Source organism: Tachysurus fulvidraco, chromosome 14 (genome assembly GCF_022655615.1).
Source record: "Tachysurus fulvidraco isolate hzauxx_2018 chromosome 14, HZAU_PFXX_2.0, whole genome shotgun sequence".
Lineage (NCBI taxonomy): Eukaryota > Metazoa > Chordata > Actinopteri > Siluriformes > Bagridae > Tachysurus > Tachysurus fulvidraco.
Window position 1 is genome coordinate 6,360,215 of NC_062531.1, and position 21,477 is coordinate 6,381,691.

The 21,477-nt window shown below is 37.7% G+C and overlaps 2 protein-coding genes across 8 annotated transcripts in view; one reads left to right on the forward strand and one right to left on the reverse strand.

Moving 5' to 3' along the window:
* Positions 1-1,570: 1,570 nt before the first annotated feature.
* ift81 (intraflagellar transport 81 homolog) lies at positions 1,571-19,139 on the reverse strand. Its single transcript, XM_027133209.2, has 18 exons — positions 18,667-19,139; positions 17,038-17,141; positions 16,639-16,819; positions 16,102-16,191; positions 15,736-15,801; positions 15,455-15,565; positions 15,155-15,239; positions 14,607-14,770; positions 13,970-14,062; positions 13,195-13,338; positions 8,589-8,738; positions 6,560-6,688; positions 5,529-5,618; positions 4,770-4,856; positions 4,587-4,658; positions 4,396-4,481; positions 3,380-3,425; positions 1,571-2,899 (listed from the first exon to the last, which is right to left on the reverse strand). The coding sequence occupies exons 1-18, from the start codon at positions 18,808-18,810 to the stop codon at positions 2,717-2,719; spliced, it is 2,025 nt and encodes a 674-aa protein (XP_026989010.1). The 5' UTR covers positions 18,811-19,139; the 3' UTR covers positions 1,571-2,716.
* Positions 19,140-20,842: 1,703 nt separating this feature from the next.
* Positions 20,843-21,477, forward strand: part of fnbp1a (formin binding protein 1a) — a 30,876-nt gene continuing 30,241 nt past the window's right edge. For 5 of the 7 annotated variants that reach the window (XM_047800366.1, XM_047800368.1, XM_047800364.1 and 2 more), the window contains exon 1: positions 20,843-21,138. In XM_047800366.1, the coding sequence (XP_047656322.1) occupies positions 21,064-21,138 (75 nt within the window). In that variant the 5' untranslated portion in view covers positions 20,843-21,063. The remainder of the gene's footprint in view (positions 21,139-21,477) is intronic. The other 2 variants (XM_047800365.1, XM_047800370.1) reach the window with 1 other exon arrangement.

A 21,477-nucleotide genomic window follows, 5' to 3' on the forward strand; every position in this document is an offset into this window, starting at 1 on the left:
ATTTCCAACTTTTAGCAACAATTCTATGTGCAAGAACATGTTATGTTCATGTGTTACCCTTGGCAACAAACACTACTTTTAACTTTATGTTTAAATTTAGTAGCAAAAAGAATGCATTCATAAGATAAACAAACAAAAATATAGGGAATAAAGTATTTGGACATCACGAATGACCAACATTAGTACTTTGTTGCCAAGCATGTTAGCAATCACAGCATCAAGTCTAAAGAGGTAATTAGCTTTTTTTTTCTAATTTTGTAGAAAAAAGCTGCCTGTATGACATACCCTATATGGTCAAAAATGTTCACCCAATCCAAAAACATGTATATTAACCTTGAGTTTGTCCACCACACATTCCCCCCTGCTCTTATAACTGCCCCCACTCTTCTTTCCACTAGATTTTGAAGCGTGATTGTAAGGTACTTTCAGGTCATCTTACAAATCTTTTCAAGTGATTTCTGGCTTTTCTCTTAACTTCGTTATCATTAGTCTGAGAGTTTGTTGTGAAATCTTGTATGGTACACCTGTCCAAGGATCAGATCAGAGAGATGATTACTTGTGGTTACATTAAATATTGACCCACATAATATCAAAACAATTTTACAGACATGTATGTATGTTTGATATAGATTCCCTGTTTAATAATTTCATCCCTGACCACTTTAGGAAGCCCCATCATATCGAACAAGACTGACATTTCTTTTCTAATGACACCAGGAGGTTTTTTGAAGCATTAACACCCTGAATTTGAGTGTCCTTCAATACATGTGCACTTCATATGAACATTCAATCATACAAGCATGAATGAAGATTATTTTTGTGGCCTTCAGGGTGCCATAAGACCCAGTAAGCAAAAGTAAGAATGTTTAAAACATGCAGTAAAACAGCTATCTTTGTCAAGTGGACCTCATGACCCCTGTTTCTATTTAAAAAGCTGCCATTCCTGATAGGACTGTCATGTATATTGCCAAGTAACAGGACATGTCTTACAGTTTTGACAAGCAGATATCGATCAAATGGTTCCGCTGCATGCCAGTCGATGCCTAGGACACCAACACATGACTAGTTCCATTTGTTCTATTCCCAAATGTCAGCCAGATGTTGACTTTCGGTTGAGTTAAATGTAGACTACATTAAGCACTTTACTGTAAATGCCCTTTAGTAGGGGGACAATTTATTATAGCACTGCATTATAACAACAAATCAGACACTGTCATACTTACTATACTGTGGGATCAAATGTTTGGAAAAGTTCATGGTATGAAAGGTTGCCCTAAAATATACTGTTCACCTCATATTTGCTTTAGCAAACTGGGTCACTGTCTATATAACTTTAGTATTCTATAGTGTGATATCTCTGGTAGTACCACAATTGTATTTAATTCTCTAAACCCACAGCTGGCACAAGGTGAGTAAAAAAAAAAAAATCAATGGCATGCACAATTTTTGGAAAATTCTCACTCATTCTAATGTGTAAGCATTTAAATTATGCAGATTGTCCAATAACAATAAGCTTAATAATACATAGATTAAAACTATATTTAAAAAAAGAACAACATAAACTCAGTGATGTGGTGAAGCTTTTGGTTGATATTTTATTTGATATTTATGTAAAGAGCCTCAGGTGTCAGCCCATTGGCCAGTAAATGTTCTGCCATGGTAAAGTTTGTACAGAAGTCTTTGCACATTCCGGTGTGTTAATAAGAAGAAAGAGATGCTGGTTGAGAGGGTGACTGTTTATGTATGCTAGAAGGTAAGTAATAACAGGCACTAACATTTATAATGTAACATTTATCAATAAATAAAAAATTGGAATTGGTGGCATTTTGCCATGGTGTGATAAAAAAAAAACAACAACAACCCTTCAGCATGTACTGTTATAAGAAAATAATCCACTTCACATCAGCCCATATCCCATCACAGCAGTATGGAATATCTTCTTATCTTTTCATATGCAATGCTATGTTTAATTCCTTATTTACAGACAGAAGAATAGAAGCTGTAATGCTTAAAAGTTTGTTCATTTAAGTGAGTGCAGATGGAAATGAAGCTTGTGTGCGATCCTGCAACTCTTACCAATTTATTTTATTATTCAAACAGCCATTGCTATATTACACAAGCGTCCCATGTTGGAGAGCCATTCACGTGCACTAACAGGGGAGGAGTTTGTAGATGTTTCTCTGCTGATTACCTCTGCCCCTCAGTGACGGAAAACAAAAAAGGACCAGTCGAATTCCTAAATTGGACAGCTCTTCTGCCCAAGGTCATGACTGCTGCTTCCCAAAATAACCGTGTGCAGGCGCGTTCAAAGTGTAACACTTTGTTCACTGTTATCTTCCAACACAGGGATTGTAGCTCTATTCTTAAAGATGTGTCAAAATGAAGACAAGGGACTTGTTTGAATTTTTTGATCCATGGAACATTTCTGCAAACACGTGCTTTCTCTCAGAGTGCTCCACTGGTTATATCCACAAAAAATCTCCCAACTCTGGGTAATTATGTCCAAAGAAGGAGATTTTGCTCTGTTTAGAAAAGTAAGAGCAAAACGTACTGAGTTCTGTACTGATGGGGAGAAAAAGGAAGGGAAACTTTTAACAGCATAGTCAGTATTGTTCTCTATTTGCTCTCTGAACACATATTTCTTCATCAAAGCAGAAACATATTCTAGGAAATGGTAAAAAAAAAAAAAATAGCTAGAAACGTTAATGTGGATCTGTTAGAGAACCAGACGGTCCTCTCTGCTCTCCTGTATCACTTGACCAATGGATGCCTGGCTCTGGGCTCGCAGGTTGCACTGCCTCTTACACTCCAGCAGCTGTTCCAGATCTTTCCACATGCGCACCTGCTTCATGTTGGGCCCATGGCTCTCCTTCACCTGCTTCTGCTCCTCACGGAGCTTCTGTTAGTGCGCACAGGAAAACAATAGCATTGTTAGCATGCCTCTAAATGACCTTTTAGCCTATTTAATTGAGGAAATTTTTCTCCCATGTTGTTCCCTGTTTCTCTCTTCTCCTGTTTCTCCCACCTTGTTCACTCATAGCTCACCATGTAATCCTGCTTTCTTGAGTCAGTCACTATATACAGTAGCTACTAATAATCACTGAAATAAATCAAATGAATACATCATATGTCAGTGTCATATCAAGAGATCCTCCTTGTGAGGATAGTCCAGCAGTAATGTTGTTCATCACTGCCATATAATTCACATGCTTTGGTGTAACTGAATCACAATGTAGCATGACAGGAATATAGCAGGGGTCATGCCCCTGTTGCCACCTATCATCAGCCTGCTTTAAGCACACAAGACTGGGTAACAGACTGGGGAGGGCGGTACCAGGCTAAAGGATTTGATAGACAGTTTAAGAAGCAAAGGATTTACCTTGCCCAAAGATTCCTGCTCTGCAATGTTCTTGATGTACTGCTCCCTGTAAAGAAGAGCGGTTATAATGTGTTTAGCCTCCTTTCTTATCTTTGTTCATTCATTTTCTATAAGACCAGTTCTGACAGGGGAATTAGTTGGTGTGCTGTATTCATGCTGTGGATTGGGTGATGGTGTGGTACAGTACAGATGTGAACTGGCTGATGTCCCATTTTTTCGATGTAGGATTGGGTTATGTGCTGTATTTGAGTTGAAGACTGGGTGATGTGTTTTGTTACACTTGTGGATTAGGTGTTGTGCTGTATTTGGTTTGTGGATTGGGTGGTGTGCTGTATTAGAGTTGTGTATTTTATTCGAGTTGTGGATTAGGTGGCGTGCTGAATTTGAGTTGAGGACTGGGTGATGTGCTGTGTTAGAATTGTGGACTGGATCATCAATGGATGTGGACTTTAATATCAATTAAACATACATATAAGAAAACTAGGGTGCTAATGAAATATTTTACAGAGTTAACGCAAAGCAACACTAGTTCATTCTCCATGCTGTAAAAAAAAAAGGCTTTGAATAGAATGTTCCCTAAAACATATATAACAAAAAGGCCAAAATGAGAGACATTTTATTGCAATGTGAGATATACCATAACTTCTGAATCTGCCACAGAATCTGATTCTAGGTCACTCTTTTGGTGCCAAACTCATACCTTAGGGGCTAATGAATCCTTCAAAGAAAATACACTTCTATATGAAAAGACCTCTATTGTCCTCTAATGACTGCCCGACTAAAAGTAATGAAGAAACCAAGAATAGGACACAGCAGTGGAGCACCTCTAAGCATCACTAAAATGAGAGACACAAAAATCTGTCCCACATTTCCATGTTAAGAAAAGCGAGGGCATATGGGGAACAAATTGCTTAAAATAAGCTCAGACATGAGCTGCTTTGCTCATGTCAACGAATTTACGAAAGAAAGAATTTGCATATGAATGAGCAGGTGTGAACAGTAAAACATCTCTATACCTGACGGACTTTTTCCGCGTTTGTGGGTCTGAGGACACATAGATCTTCATTTCATCTGCTGCCCGCTGAATTTGAATCTCAGTGATCTGCGAATGGATTGAAGGTGAGGAGAGGGGTATTGAAGTAAAAAAACAGTAGGATGTCAGGTACAGAGGTGGTGTGGTTTTTTTAAGTAGGAGGGTGGATCATACCCCTCTCATGCAGTTGAGTTGGTGATAGCGGTTTTCCGCCTGTGATGTCTCCTCTCTCATGGTCCTGACCTCCTAGACACACAGCACATTTAAAGACTTTACTACAACAAGTCCTATTTACATAAGACTCTATTCTACTGCATGAACAATGGCTGTATGTGAGATTGCAATAGGCTACTATACCTGCTCTAATTTGGATCTGTTGCTTTCCAGACCAGCAGAGCAAGTGTCATACAGACCTTTTTTCTCTTCATACTCCTGAGAAAGCTCCTGGTTTAAATAAACAGAATAAAAAAAAAAGTTTGAGTGCTATGAATGTAAGATAACCTAGCACATATATGTCTATTATATTATTTGAATGCTTGTACATGTATGTTTGTTCAAATTCAACTGTTTTATTATTCTGTGTATATTTTGTTTTTTTCTGGACTGTTGAGAGGTCTAGGAAAGACATATTGCTTATTGGATTGAATGATTGTACATGATAGAAATTAAAATGCTAAGTAATATATCAACTTTAATGATGTTTCATCAGTGATTGCTAATCATGGTACTATTAATGATAGAGCAGTGGGTATCTCAGTGGTTAATCTAACCTGACCAGGTGATTTCAAATCCCAGGCTGAAAATTCAATCAAGGTTTTTAGTTGTAAAATATTTTGTATAGTTTCGTGTCAGATAAATAATAGTGGAGAAAAAAAGCAACTCATCTCTGATCCTTCTCAAGTTCCACTGATTTGCTGTGGTTACTATGGTGACGTGGCTGACGTGATGCCTGAGCAGCAGCCTGTGGTGCAGCTAAACTACACTTGCTTAGTCTTGTTTTCATTTAAACTTAGTTCCATTTAACACCTACATATTATATCTGTTTCATTTCACATTATGTTCCCAGGGGCAATACGTGTTGTACAATCCCCTGAAGTTTTGCTCTAGTTCCCACACCTGGCACTCCTGGCGTAGTGGCCTCAGCTCCTTTATTAATGGAGACAGAGCCGTCTTCTTTTCCGATATTGCTGAATTGATCTTCTTCACCTGAAACAACACAAATGACCACACAATTAGGTGCTCTATCAGACGTTCTTTGTTCTAGATCTCGATACTTCCTGTACTGGACAGTTTGCATTTTTCACTTCTCCACTGGCTCACTTCACTAAGGACTTATACCATAGTGCTGTTGAATTCCCAGTACTGATGCGGTTGATTCATTTTCTATGAAAGTCGCCCTAAAAACAGGTTATTGTAATTCTGTTTATATTCATGCTCTCGTGCTGTTTCTTATACATTTTCTAGTAACATCTCATTCACAGGGGCCTGCAGTGATGATGCTCCACATGATCAAAGTCTAATGATAAAATAAATAAGAAAATGTGTTAATATTTGATAAAGGAAAATCTATAAAATGTTTATATGGACATCACATTTGTACATTTTTATAGAAATAAATAAATAAATAAATAAATAAATAAATAAATAAATAAATATTGCAATATAACACAAACAAATGGACAACAGCAAAAACAGACAAAGGGAAGTGCAACCCATTGTGTGCCTGAGCAAGTACATAGAACAAATGCAGCAGTAAAACCCAACATGATGTTTTGATGTCCAAAATGTGATCATAACCTGTCATTTTAAGATGTGCTGTTTCCTTATGTGCAAATGGGGCTTTTTTTGCAACTTCCAAGTCCCAATATTGCCTTACAGCGGTTCATTTCTTCTAGTTTCTGTAGCAACCCAAAGCAAGTGGTGTGTCATGGCAGTTACAGATCTCATTGGGGGAGCAGCATTGTCCCATAAGCCCAGAGCACTCATTAATGAACAAAAACATAAAGCCAAAGAACACCACACAAACTGATGCAATACACAGCATACGTGACAATGTCGAGCTTTTAAAGGTTCAACACTCTATGGAGTATATGGGGAAATATACGGATAACAAACATCTCACATGTGCATTTTTATTATCTGCTCACCATCTCAGACATATTGTCCAACCTGTGCCCCTTCAGCTCGTCCAGTTCACTTTTGATGGCAGAGACTCTCTCCAGCTCCTCCTGTGTCTCACTGAAGCCTGAGATCCCTCTCTGAGCCTCCAAGGATTGCTGATAAACAAAAAAGATAAATACATTAGAGTCCAGAGACAATTTTCCCCTGAGGGTAATCATTTGAGTCTCGTTTGCAGGTATAATCAGTTTTCATGCACTAAGAATATGTATGATGCTACTGAAAGCCTGGAAACACAATGAGCCTCTGAAGGTGTTAAGTACTCTGTGAAGAGTCATGTCTACATGATCAGTGAGAGAATTCATACCCTACATATCAGATACTGTTTACAATACGAGCTAAAGAGCCTGGATTATATTGCTGCATTACATTGATGAGTTTTATTCATCAAAGTACAAACAGTAATTTCTCAATGCTGACAAGTATATACTTATTGCAGAACATGGCAATACTGCATGAAATCAGTAACCAGGAAGGTGACCAAATTTGGGAAATAATTGTGTGGGAGGAGTATATGTGATAACCATAGAAAAGAACTTTGTACTGAAAAAATATGGACGCTAAACTGACATAATGGAAATCAAAGTTCAGTTGTTGAGCGTCATTAAATGTTAAAAACATATAATAATAATAATTTCAGATTACAACTATTACCAGAGAAAAACCAAAATGATAAGACAGACATGAGAGGAGGTCTTACCAGTGTAGTGTTCTGAAATCATAAGTTGCATTAGTAGAGAATAGCCCCAACAAGTGATCATAACTCAAACAGTAAGCAGGGTTTGTTCTTGTCTCAGGGAAACGTGTTGAAATTACAGTGGTGGTAATCCTACATACACAACCACACTATGTGGGTTCATGAAGGTCAGAGACCTTGGGAACTTTAAGATGTTTAACTGTCAGCGCACCTCCTCATTAAAGCCTACATATAATTAGTCTGGCAACCTGCTACTCCACATACATAACACCCAAAGCTTTCAGCAGCTACTAAGCAAACGCAACTCACAAGTACTTTGTGTCACTGTGTTATGCGTTTGTATCAATGCTGTGTGAACATGTATCTGAATGACTGAGTGACAGTGCAGGAAGATATTGTTGGTGGTTTAAGTATGACTGTAAGTAAAGGATCATGTGTGTATTGGACATATTGAAGGATGGTTTCTAGATAGAGACAGAGACAGACAGAAAGAAAAAGGAACAGAAGGACAGCTGCAACAAGGGGCGTCCAGGCTCGCCAACCACCACAAAAGTCTCTCTCTTGCCTAATATCAGCCTCACACGTAGCCAGAGAGCAAATGCTGCTCACAAATAGCTCAGGCTCAGACCTCCTGCGTCAAAAGAGCTATCAGCAGTTCCGAGGCTGGGAGGATTCAAAGGTGTGAAGTCATTTCCAGGAAGGTGCTGTAACTTCATGCAAATGCAATGAAATCTGAATGGGAATGGATGCTCGAGCGGGACAGGGTCAGGGACAGAACGCTGGACAGACACAACAGTATAAAAACTCAAGATTTGGTGAAGTTAAATAAAATATAGCTGAAATAAGAACAGATATCATTGATCAATGTGTGCTGTGAATTATGTGTAATTTACAATGTTGATGTGGTAGCTCAATGGATTCTTTTCTACTGACTAAGCAGTCATGCGTTTGAGTCCCAGATCTGCTGGATCCTTATAGGACTGATGTCTAAACCCACTTACAATATCAAAAATCATGATCCCATAAGAAGCATACTGTGATTTTTTTGCCATCTATGAATAAATTGAACAAAATTACAAACTTTGCATAAATAAATATATGGAAATATGCAGTACAGAAAGAAAAAAGGGGAAAAGGAAGAAACGGAAATAATGACAAGGGTAAAAAGGTAAGTGTACAAAATAAGGACATAGAGCTGATAAATTTCAATCCAATCCAAAGCAAAACCAATGTGAGTTTACTGACATAATGTGAAGATATAAGGGAAAAGCACATAGCAACAAGGAGGTCCAATTTAATACCAGATTCTGTTGTGTAGCAGTGTGGCGCTGGCGAAGGACCTCCTCCGTCCTCTGTAGAATGCCAAACTCAGCCTTCAGCTCTGCCATCTCCTGACGCGTCTTCTTATATACGATGTTCTTGCCACGCATCTTGGCAACATACCTCTTAAACTGTAAACAACACAGAGATAACAAGCAACAAATCAAAAGCCATGAGGGACACTCAGGATCAAGTTTGGATGCGGAAAGCTCATGGAGGTCAGATCCGAGCAAGTGCTGTGCTATAACAATAGTCAGCAGGGAACCATGAGAAATATTCAAACAGGAATAAACATCAGTCTCACACACACACACAGGTTCCTATCTGTGGGTTTTCCATACATCTATGCACAGTGACTATAACCAGTCTTCAAGATGAGACATGCACAAAGGATTAATCGAACGCTGCTGAAATCTCTAATCTGATTTGTCAGAAAAAGTTCAGCTAAATTCTTTAATAGGTTTATATTAACACAATTCTTGTCATAGTTTCTATAGTAACAACATATTTACATGCAGTTATGCAATGTAAGGCCAATAATTAACAGATGTGCAAACATCCTGCTATTCACCTAAGCAAGTTTATATACAGAATCTTTCTATAAGGAAATGTTTATAGAACATTTATGGAAAGAGTCTCCGATAGCATTGATTGTTCCCAGTCAGCAATGTTTCCACCCCAGCATAGTCTTTGAGACAGAGAACTTTCTGCTTGCTCTGGACAAGATGCATTTTTATTTATTTTTTTGTCTCGATATGTATGACAACTTTTAAGGATGTTCTACAACATTAATTGTAACTGTTATGGTTAAAAAAAGTATGACCTGTTATTTAATCATAAATTCAGAATTTAAATCATTGTAAAATCATTGTCTTACAAATGGGATAAAACATTTTGGGAGGTGTTGACATTGTGTTTAATTACATTTAACGGAATGGAAATTCATAGAATGTTATAAATAATAATAATAATAATGATAATAACAATAATAATAATAATAATAATAATAATAATAATAATAATAACAACAATAATAATACTTTTTTTAATAAAAAAAAATTGTCTAAATGAAATTGGATTTGTGGTGGTGGAGGTGTAAATTATTATAATTATTTATTTATTATTTTAAAGAAGATTCTGCTAGTGGAGTGGTGTCCCTCAGGGACGTCTCCTTGGCCCAAAACAAAAGTAACCTAAGCCTATAGGCACGTGTACAGGGGTGTAAAGGGCCTTCATCATCTGGCAGTTCCTGCAAAAGGACATTGTTTGGACCGCCCTGCTGTCACTACAGCCAGAAGCTATAAATGTAGAAAGCAACCACAGAAATCACAGTGCGTCGTGTGTCACTCAGGGAATGTGACACTTGTGTGTCAGAGTTTACCCTTTGTGTATTTCAGAGTATCAAGGGCAGACAAGGTTGGGGGGATTATAGGCACCAATTGTGCTGGGTAGCGTTCCTTTGTTTTCTCTCATTACAAATTACCGTCAAGTGACAGTGGCTAAATTAACCACCACATGCGTTGGTAATCATCACTGTGAAATGGAAATAAAACTCTGAGGCATTAGGTTGCAAATAAATCATTGTTAGCAAGTGTTGCATTTACATCGACTGCCCAAAGAGAAGGTAGGTTGTGCAGTGGATCTTAGTAGAAAAATCAGATAAACACGTCCCTGTGATACAAGAAACTGTTGTATCTGAATCAGTATAAGAAGATATGAGCAGTTTGCAAAGATGACCTTTAATCATGTTATCAGAAAGATATAGTGCCAGCCAAATGTTTCAGCAACATATATTTTAGCATTTGGTTAAACTTTAACATTGTCTAAAATGCATGAAAGGACAAAAAGTATTCAAATTATTGCTTTCCAATGTTTCTGATTTTGATTAGCCAGGATGTGCATCAGCAGCTACTAGGGAAGTACTAAGAAGGGTAGATTAGATATTGCCATTAGTGGCTGATGTGCTGCTGATGTAGATCACTATGAGCTGTTAAATTTAAATATATAAATATAGGTTGACGATAAAAAAAGGGAGATGACAAGGCAGCTGATAAAATCAGCAGGATTTCCCAGTGCTGAAATCACCCAAAACTGATATATGATATGTTGATCACATCATTTATGAAGACAGAACAAGGTTTTAGGATATAAATCTTAAGCTGTGGATAGCCTGTTGAATAGCATGCTTGCACTTTCAGGTCAACTCTGTTCTTGTAAATATGTGCTGTAGTGCCCTAAAGATTTCTTAAGAATTCATTGAGACTGTGAGGTGAAACACGCTGAACAGTTAAAAATAAGTTTTCTGTCCCCCCCATTTGGGCATCTGCTAATTCTCACCCAGCATCTATTTTATTAAAGAGCTACTCATGCTACTGTACGTCATAGGGCAACGTCAAGCACAATCTGCCCTCTTCCTCATATCTCAGCTCACAGAAAGCCTAGTGTGACTGTGATTGACAATGAGTAAACTATCACTCCCAAAAAGAGAGCATGCTTAACATGAACAACATGTGGCATTGTAAAGAGTTCAACTTGCACTCTCCTGATGTCAGGGTGAACACTTTTCAGGTGCATTTTTAAAAAAAATCTATTTGCTTGCTTTCTCTTTTCCATTTCAAAACAAAATACACATGAATGCAATGTTAACAGACCTTGATCGCCACTTCAATGTTTTCCCTTATTTACTTATTCTTTTATATTTTGTTAATTCTCTTTTATTAATTATATTTTATTAATTCTCCATCTTTCTATTTTGCCTGTACCATAATAGTGCTTGCACTGTCATAAAACATACCTCTTTGATGGCAGCATGGTTCTGGTCTGTGACACCAAATCTAAATGTTACTATTTTATTTACAAAGACCATGAATTAACAATAGGTTATGCAGCTTACAATTGTAGATAAAAAGGGCGATTTAATCAAAAAGAGCCAATTAAATAAAAACGTGAGCTTAAATTACAAGTTTGCAAGTTAAAGAGAGAGAGAGAGAGAGAGAGAGAGAGAGAGAGAGAGAGAGAGAGAGAGAGAGAGAGAGAGAGAGAGAGAGAGAGAGAGAGAGAGAGGGAGGCAGAGTGCAGAGCAAACACATTCACACACGCATGGATTTTGGGATATGGACCAGCTGCTGTTTGAAAGGCTTGCTCTATTTACATGGATCTATTAAATGTCGGTTTCATTACAACAGCTATGAACCCCTTGTGCCCCTCTCTCTCCATTTTTAAATCAGTGCAGTGCCATTGTGTGACCATACAAGGGCATAATCCATCCCAGTGCTCTGTCTTAAACATCCTCCACACCCGCAAATACACACACATTGACATACACCATGCACTTTCGTGGACATTTACATTACTTTGTGGTCCATTTTGGCCTTATTTTTCAAAAGCTGCATTTTTGGGGTCAATAAAACACGTCTTGTTGATGAGCAAAAAACTGACCAGATTTCTATGGGCAAACACACACAGGATTACTTTTTTCACTTGTCTGTTTCTACAGGAGTTGACTCCTTACTTTGTTCATTCCTAATTAGTGTACTTTCCTGTTTCCCACTATCTTGTTTCATTATCAATGGCTGGTGTACTGTTGCAGCTGTTCACAGTTGGAAGAGCCACATACTGAAGCGAGCCTTATCAAACAAAGAAGATAGGACCAAAGCAAGTGGAAAGACATGGTGGGGGCTATTTTAACCTCTGTGCCTCTCTATCTCCTTTGTCTCCCTGCATAAGGGCAAGCCAAATCTACCAACCACCCAGACCGACAGACAGACAGACAGATCCACAGTGTGGGAGGATACAGACAGAGAACAGAGACAGGAACATTAACACAACAATGCTATTTAGGATGATGTGCAGATTCCTTATCAGGGACATACAGTAGAGACATTTATTTGTTTACTGAGAGGAGGGTTCAATTTATATTTTAAAGCAGGGAGAACAGCGTACACAATAGTACAGTATGCAAGTGCTAACATTATTCTACCAATTAACTAATTACAAACATTTAGACTAAATGTAGTCCAGTTAGGAAAAACATTCACTCGATTAGCTACTCTAGAACTTATGGCTTTTTCCATAAGCACACTTTTTTAATGTAATAAAGCCCACACTACAAAAAAAATTACATTTCAACAATATAATCACATTCAAAACATACATTTTACTTTCAGAACTAATACATGTTTGTGGAAATATCCCTGATTAATATCAGCATATCTGGCACATTAAAACAGAAAAACCTGTGATTAAGCCCAGTATATAAAATGAAATGGAACTGTGTGTAAAAACATTCGATAACATTCACATTGTGTGCACTGGGTGTATATGCAGCTTTACCTATAACAGACTTTCTAATTGGTGGCCTATTACTTTTTGATTTGATTTTCACTTCTTTTGTAATATGCTAAAACTGCACTGTAAAACTGTAGCATTATAGTTGTGTATTATGATGTAATTACGCACCCTCGGCACCGGTACTCTGGAGCCTAATTTGTAGCAGCTATCTTGTATGAACATGTAAGTTGCTGTAATAAATGCTGAAGTGAGGTTTACTTATGTAGTGCAGTTTTAGTGTATGAAGTCGTGCTGTACCTCGTCTGAGCGGATGATCTCGAGTCCTCCTTGTCCAGCAGCCTGACTCTTAGCGTTAAGCTCTCTTGTGATGGCGTTCACCTCCTCCCTGGACTCCTGCAACTGCTCTGCCTTTGCCTCCTTCTTACGCGCTATGATAGAAGCCTAACAAACATTACATTTTTAAAGGTTTCCAATGATGTGCCACCATGCAGGGTCTATCAAAAAGTCAATCAGTTCTGCTATACTATCTATTCCATAAGAAACAACATTTTCATTTTAAAAACATGATGTAAATATTATGAAATGATAATAAACATCTAGCTATTTACAACATGAAACAGTTACCGATGAGTGACATCAATCATTCTTTCAAATTCAAAGCTGTGTTTTAATAAACACAGGAGAATCAAGGGATGCAACTTGCAAACTGACACTCACATTTACCCCTGTTTGGTCACTTTATTAGGAACCCCTCTACTCCCGCTAATTCATTCATAATTATTCAATAATATAAAAATCAACCAATCTTGTGGCAGCAATGAAAAAAACCCCAAGAGCAGCCAGATGAGAATGAGCTGACAGGAAGGTTATGGTAAATCCAATAAGTACTCATTATAACCACAGGCTCACCGAAACTGGACAGTTAAAGATTTGAAAACAAATTGTCTGGGGAATCTGATCAATCTTTCAACAATATTTTCTTTAATTTATTCAACAACATGAAGATGTCAGGGAAAGAATTAGGTCTCAGTATAATGGCTCCAAATAATGGGACAAACAAAAACACTCCTACCTGCTGTCTGTAAAGAGTGAGATTATCATCCATTGGGTCAGTCCTGGTCATCTTCTTCTCCATCGCCTGGTTCATCTGATTTAACTCTTTAATCTGGTCAGTAGGAGAAACAAAATTATTTATCTCGGGTTCACCCAAAAACAGCAGAACACATGAATGGGAAATTAAATGATCTGGAAAACATTAGGAAATGGAAATGGGATGTTGTGCAGCCAAATAATCATGTATAATTATGTTTGAGTGTTCAGTTATCTTTAGGAAAAACTTTTTAAAGTCATGCATGCAGAAATGCTTTGTATATGTAAATTGTATCTTTAGTGGAGATATAAGGCTAATGAATCTACCAAGAAAGAAAACATGATTAGAATTATGGCTGCTACTACTGTCAGAGGTTAGAGAAATCAGTACTACGCTATTTTCATCATTTTTAAACTCCTTATGTGTGCACAGATTGTGTATACTATGTGCTGAGACGTTATAACTAACAGAATTCCATTTGAATCTGACTACAGATGTGGGATGAGTTATTCATGCAGTGTTATACTGGAGGATATAAAACAAAAAAGATTCTCATTTCTTAAAGCAGTCCAGGCAAAAAGTGTTGTGTTGAGATCAGAACTAAGCACTTCATAGTGACCTTCTCTTCCAGCTCGTCCAGCTCGGCATGGCCCATAGCCGGCTCGGACGCCACCTTCTGCAGGTAGCGCACTTTGCTGCGGATGCGCTCCAGCTCTTTGGGCAGCTTGTCTGATGCCATGTAGGAGTTGAACTTAATCTCCTCCTCCAGTCTCTTCACCAGGCCTGCAACAGAGAAGCCTTTAGCACTATGCTCTCACAGCATACTGTACTCCCACATGACACACGACATATTCGGTGCAGACAGTGCTAATTTTAGAAACCTTTTAGAAAAATATGAACGCATACAAAAAAACTGCAGAAAAAAAATTATATTATCTGCAATTTTCGGTTGAAATATTTGAACTGCTGAAAATCTAGTGATCTGGAATTTGACAATGCACACCATAGTCACGTGTTGGAATATGTGTGGTGCCTATAAAAAACATCATGTGAAGCCTTCATATGATTAAATGGGGTCTGTTTAATGGGCCGCCGGGGCAGATGACGTCTATTTGACCTCAGTCATGGACCGTCAGGACACAAAGACTTTTTCCATGGTCTACTCACTCTCAGGCTTGGCATCTGCTGCTGCCTGTCGCAAGTCTTTCAGCTGGAGCTGACACCTCTGCCTTCTCTGCTCAGCCTGGAATAGCTGAAATGAACAACCACACATTATGCATGTAAAAGAAATTGATTCTTGGCTTGGAACAATGCTGCTATTGGTCTATATATCTAACAGATATATACAATGTTCCACACCACATGAGGCACTAAGACGCATTGCATAAATAAATTGTTTCAGAAAATTGAAAAAAAAAAAAAGAAAAAGAAATAAATAATATTAAATAAATTGAGCCCACAATGTACCTGGTTCTTTTGCTCTTGTTTCTGATGAGCCAGAGATTCCTCTCTTTCCTTTTCCACCCTTAGCTGGCTGGCCACTTCTAGCATGCGCTGATGGTTAGACACAGACTCCACCTTGTGGACAAATTAAGTAATACACATTCCGTAATGTTGAACACGCTTGATGACAATCTAAAGGATATACAAAGGAATAAGCTGTCGATCTGTCTAAAGGTACACAATTTATTCTACATGAGACAAACATATTACTAATGAAACGTGTCTGAAGTCAAAGGCTTTCTTACCCGCTTTCTCAGACGCTCCACTCTTTTAATCAGCTGATCCTTCTCTTCCTCCATAGCCCCAATGTCCTGCAGTAACATATTACATCACTGTTTTTTCAAGAACATGTGACAAAAAAAATTATATCTATATTATAAAGATACAATTAATGGCACCATAGCAGACATTGAATAATTGGCATCAGAAATACAATACTTAAAATAAAATGTATCCATTAGAATGTCTGTAAAAAAAAAGTTTGTTTAACATTTTTTTTATCAATATTAAAAAAAAGATTATGAATGTAACAAAACAAAGAAAGTATAAAAAAAGTATATTTTTTTTACTAAAATATAAAAGTAAATAATGAAAGTAAATGATCCTCTTACACGTCGAATCTCAGCGGCAGAAAATCCAAAGTTCCTTAGTTGTTCACACTCTTTATGGTAATTCTTGAATCCTTCTACCAGCTCTTCATACTATATGAATAATACATTACAAAAGAATCACATACACTTCTATGCATAAATGTATAAAACATTAAAAAAGTGCAATATGGAACATATAGGAGCGTAAATGACAATATTCTGTTTAGCCACACAAACAGTGCTCAAGTTCAAGAGCTGAACTGAATCATATTTAAATTGTAAAAGTGAAGATGTTATTAATTGCTGATGTTATTAAATATAAGAAATGTAGATATGTTTGTCATTTCTTCCATTTTTACCAACCGTACATAAAACCAGAGCATGTAACAAAGCTTAAGACCACACCGATATCAGGTTCATTTGTAATATGTTATTAAAAAAAAGTTCTAACCCAATTCCACTGCACTGAAAATAGCATTATGATGTCCTATTTCAAAAATATAATACAAGCTGTTTCAGTGAAACGTTGTGTCCATCAGCTCCTAAATGAGCACAAACCTGGTGGTAGACCTCCAAGATGACCTCATCAGCCAGGAACTCGGTGGGCACGTCAAGCTTAACGAGAAAGCGAGCCAGATAGGCCCTCTTCTTCAGCTCAGGGACTCTCTGCAGCAGCCAGTGCAGGATGGGGTGCACCACCGGCTTACTGCCCATCACCAGACCCTGCCGAAAACTGCTCCTGGAAAACAGAGACAAGCATGAGATTTGCTTTTCAGAGCTGCTGTTATAGAAATGAATCAAGACCTTCTAACTAATCAGATCAGAAAAGTCTGTACTGTAATACTGATTGTAACATTTTGTAATACTGTAATACTTGTAATACTGATTGTAATACTGTAACATTGATCCCTTGCCACATTAGCAGTTATTCTACTTCACTTTTTCACTACTACTTACACATCAGAGAAGCCGCCAGATGGTTTATATTTCAACATCCTCAACAAATTGAACATCCTTTTAACTGTCTGCTCAGGCATTTCCTCTCGGATATCAAGTGCTTGCTGAAATAGAAGACAATAAACATGTGGGAGATATAACTGTTTACATGTAGACCTTATCAAACTGCTATGTGCATAAAAGAAATCTGTAGCAAAGCGGTCCATGGATTTTATTTAGGTTTTTTTTTTCATTTAAAGGATAATCTGGCTGTGAAACGTTTGACAACATATTACACCACACACTAAAAGTATGTACCTTTTTTGTAAAGAAAAAGTGCATAGCATTTAGTGCATATAAAAAGCATATGCAGGTACTGAGGCATACAAATATCAGATGTAAAAGAAGGGAACATCGTTGCCTAGTTATAAACAGTCACCGTAAACACATTTCTAGATCAATTTCAGCTTTTCTTCATTCATAATTACTTATATAATTAATACTGTATAACTTAATTTACCACTCCTGTTTCTCCACATTCTATTTACACCTCTCTAGTGTCCCTACATCTTACATTCACAAAACTCATCCTCCCTCATGCAAGGAGCTGTGGCCATTATTACCTGAAAAAATCTAAATTTCCACCCATAATTTGAAAATCTACCAGAAATAGGAGAGCGTCCAGAAGCATTTTGGATACTCAATTCGGCATACTACAATTTGGGACAATCGATTTCCAAACTTTGCAAATAAAACTATGTAGTATGGATAGTATGTGAATTGGGACGCAACACAAGTGCACAAAAACACAAACTCCGGATCCGCTGCCACAGTGACAGGAAGAAAGTATGTGGTTGCCTAGTGGTTATGGTGATGGGCTACCGATCAGAAGGTTGTGAGTTTGATCCCAGGTCCACCAAGCTGCCATTGTTGGGCCCCTGAGCAAGGCCCTTAACCCTCAATTGTATAAAAATACGCTCTGCATATAAGGGCGTCTGCTAAATGCTGTAAATGTAAAACTGTTACTGAAGATAAATTAATAGTCTCAGATTGCTGGGTATAAATTTGGAAGTAAAATAGGGCTAAATGAAAGTGATTTTCTCCCCCTTGCTTTACAGGTATAAACTGCATGGCATAAGAAGCAAAATGTTCAAATAATACAGTAAATCATAACTGGCAGAAATGATCGGTTTTGCATGAGACGATCATAATGAGACGAATAAATTATAGCCAGTCTAAACAGTCAGATTTAAACCTGAGTGAGCGATTTAGAAGTGATTTTCTTGTTTTGATATTTCCATAGTAAAGACAGCATTTAATCAGGACTGACTGGATACAATTTTTAAGACAAAAAAAAACAAAAAAACATTTGCAACAATTAAAAAAAAAAGCTAATCTAACTAATAGCTAATCTGCTATTATAATCTGCTAATAGCTATACCATGGGATGTGGTAGCTCAGGTGTTAAAGTGTTTAGACTACTATTCAGAAGGTCATGGGTTCGAATCCCAAATCCACCAACGCTGCCACTGCTGGGGTCCCTAAACAAGGCCCTTAACCCTCAGTTGTATAAATTGAAATAAAAACGCAAGTTACTTTGGATAAGAGTGTCTGATATATGTAATGTTAATCTGAAAGTTTTTTTGTTACCTTAGAGTCAATTTCAGCTAAAACGTCATTGAGGACCTGCAGAAGCTGCATCGGCTCCAGAGAATCAAAAGTGATTAAGTTAAAGTTCTTCTTGAAAGGCTCTCGGTTCAGCTGTTCCACGATGAACTTCAGTTGTTCACTCATTTTTGTAAATGAATGTTGTACTAAAGCCTGTGCGCCCAAAACAAACCCCTTAAGTCTTTTTAGTCTTCTTGCTAACCCGTTAGCTTGTTAGCAAACACTGCAAACTGTCGCGAGGCAACCGCGTTATTCCACTACCGGCTAAAAACAAGTTAACATATGCGTTTTATTTGTCAGTATTTTACCAAAATGAAATATCTTTTCGAATGTTATATTCTAGCAGTTATCTAAAAACATTCATGCGGAGTCTAAAAAACTGCCTAGCAACCGATAAACTGTTGCTGGTTGTCAACAGGAAAATCTCTGCTTCTTCTTTGGTGTTTATTGGCGGTTTGGAACCAACTTAGAAGGCGCATTCCCGCCACCTACTGGATTTGAGGGTGGATTGTAACTTAGCAGTGAAGTTAGACGCAGGATTACATTTTAATTAATTATGTATTAAATAAAGAAATAAAAAATAAATGATTGGGGTTCCTAAATCCTGTTATTTAATCTTGTTTCTTTTAGATAATTCTGTAGTCTGTGATAAATTCTAGATTGCTTTGGTCCATTTTCTAGCAGAAACTAGACAGACAAATTGTTTACTGTCAGAGTACATGTGTTAGATGAAATCTTTCTCTTTCATATGCAATACATTTAATGAGCATTCTTGCCCACATTTAGCACCTTTCTCTTTTACGTTCATTGCTATTCTGTGCATAACTTCTTTATGGCACAGTGTCCAATGCAGATTATAGAGATTTGTTTATGGTACAGTGTCCAATGTGCATTCTGGAGATTCTTTATGGCACAGTGTTCAATGCAGATTCTGGAGACGCTGTATGGCACAGTGTCCAATGCACATTCTGGGGATTCTTTATAAACACAGTGTCCAATGCAGATTCTAGAGATTTTTTATGACACAGTGTCCAATGTGCATTCTGGAGATTCTTTATGGCACAGTGTCCAATGCACATTCTGGAGACTCTAACATCCTCTTTTCTGGAGCCATATTTGTTTCTTTCAAATGCTCTTGAATGTAGTATAAGTGCCTTATTTGTATTCCAGTGTCCCATTCCTTCTGCCACACCTTTCTCATTTTTTTCTGATCCCTCTATCTAACTTCCTTTTTACTTAAGCAGATTCAGAATCAGGTTTAATGGCCAAGTGTGTTGATCTTGACACACATGAGGAATTTGTTTCCAGCTGTTTGTGACTCTCAAGAGTACAGACATAAATAACACTATACTTTACAAGACAAGACAATACAGACGATTTGAGTATTAAATATGAATAGAGAGTATATGACTGATCAGTTACGTATATAAAGTGTGAGAAGTGCGTGGTAGTGCAAATAATAGTATTGTATAATATTATTCTTTGCAGCAGTATTGTGTGTAACATGAAGTGTGATGTGATGACTGACAGTTCTGATAAAGCAGTAGTTATAGATATGAAGCAGATAATATAATTATGGTGAGTTGTTAATCAGGGTGATTGTCTGTGTAGAGAAACTGTTCCTTTGTCTGGCAGTTTTGGTAAACATGACAAATGTATGTCAATATGTGAGCGTTTCAAAGTCTGCTTGGTCAGATTGTCTGTCTCATCATTTCCTTTCACCCCTATATGTGATGGGACCCACAGGAAGTTAACTTTAAATCGGTACCTAACAAGAAGTTATCTGTTATGGGATGCTTGAGTGCACTTGTTCCCCACTTAAATACATTTGGAACACAACCGTGCTTGTTGTCAAAATAAAGGCATGACACGTTAGAGAAATAAACATTATTTGTGTCATATTTCACTTTATTTAATGTCACACATGGTTCACACAACTCAATGATGATCATCGGACCCTAAAATGCTTCTATTTTTTTTTTTAAAGAAAAGAAAACAAATTTTAAGTGATTTTTAAATATGGAACCATAAATACAAAAGAGTATTTGCTTATAAGTTGGAAAATAGTTTAAGACTATTTATGTTGTGTTGTTTAATCCGATCAGCATCATTCAGACTGTGTGTGCTGTCCCAAGCGGCTGACTGAATGAATGCAGGGTGCAGAAAGAGAGAGAGAGAGAGAGAGAGAGAGAGAGAGAGAGAGAGAGAGATTAGCTTCATATCCGACGGCCGAGGCTGATTGCCTGCAACTGGCAGCATGCGGAGGTGAAAACAGACCTCTAATCACCGATCGAGGTTTACACCCTTGACGGTATTTTTCTAAACCCCTGGATCAGTCATTTTATTTGAATTAAATACGTGGTTTACTACGAATCAACCATGCATTCGAGCAGAGGATTATCGCGGAGGAATTGCCCCGAATCCCTGAGCTGCAGCTGGGGCACCGAGCTCTGGGTACGTGCCAAACTATCTGTCTGGAAATGCATCATGACGGGGGTGTGTGGAGGGTCAGAAATCTTTAAAAATGTGTGCATCAGTCATCAGCAGGTGTGTCAGGAGTCGGTGCTAATGTTTCCTAGCTGGGATATTCAGCGGTCCGCCCATTTTTACAGCAGGACTCGTGCATGCATGCGGCGCGCGCCGTTCTGTCCGTTTCGCAAACCTGCGTCGAAGGAAAAATCAGTGCAGTGCATCACTTTAGTAATTCACTCTCGGTGTGATTACACGTAATCAAATACATCTCAACCAGTCCTGGCTTATTCGGTTATTAAACCAAGGCGTAATCCGTCGTTA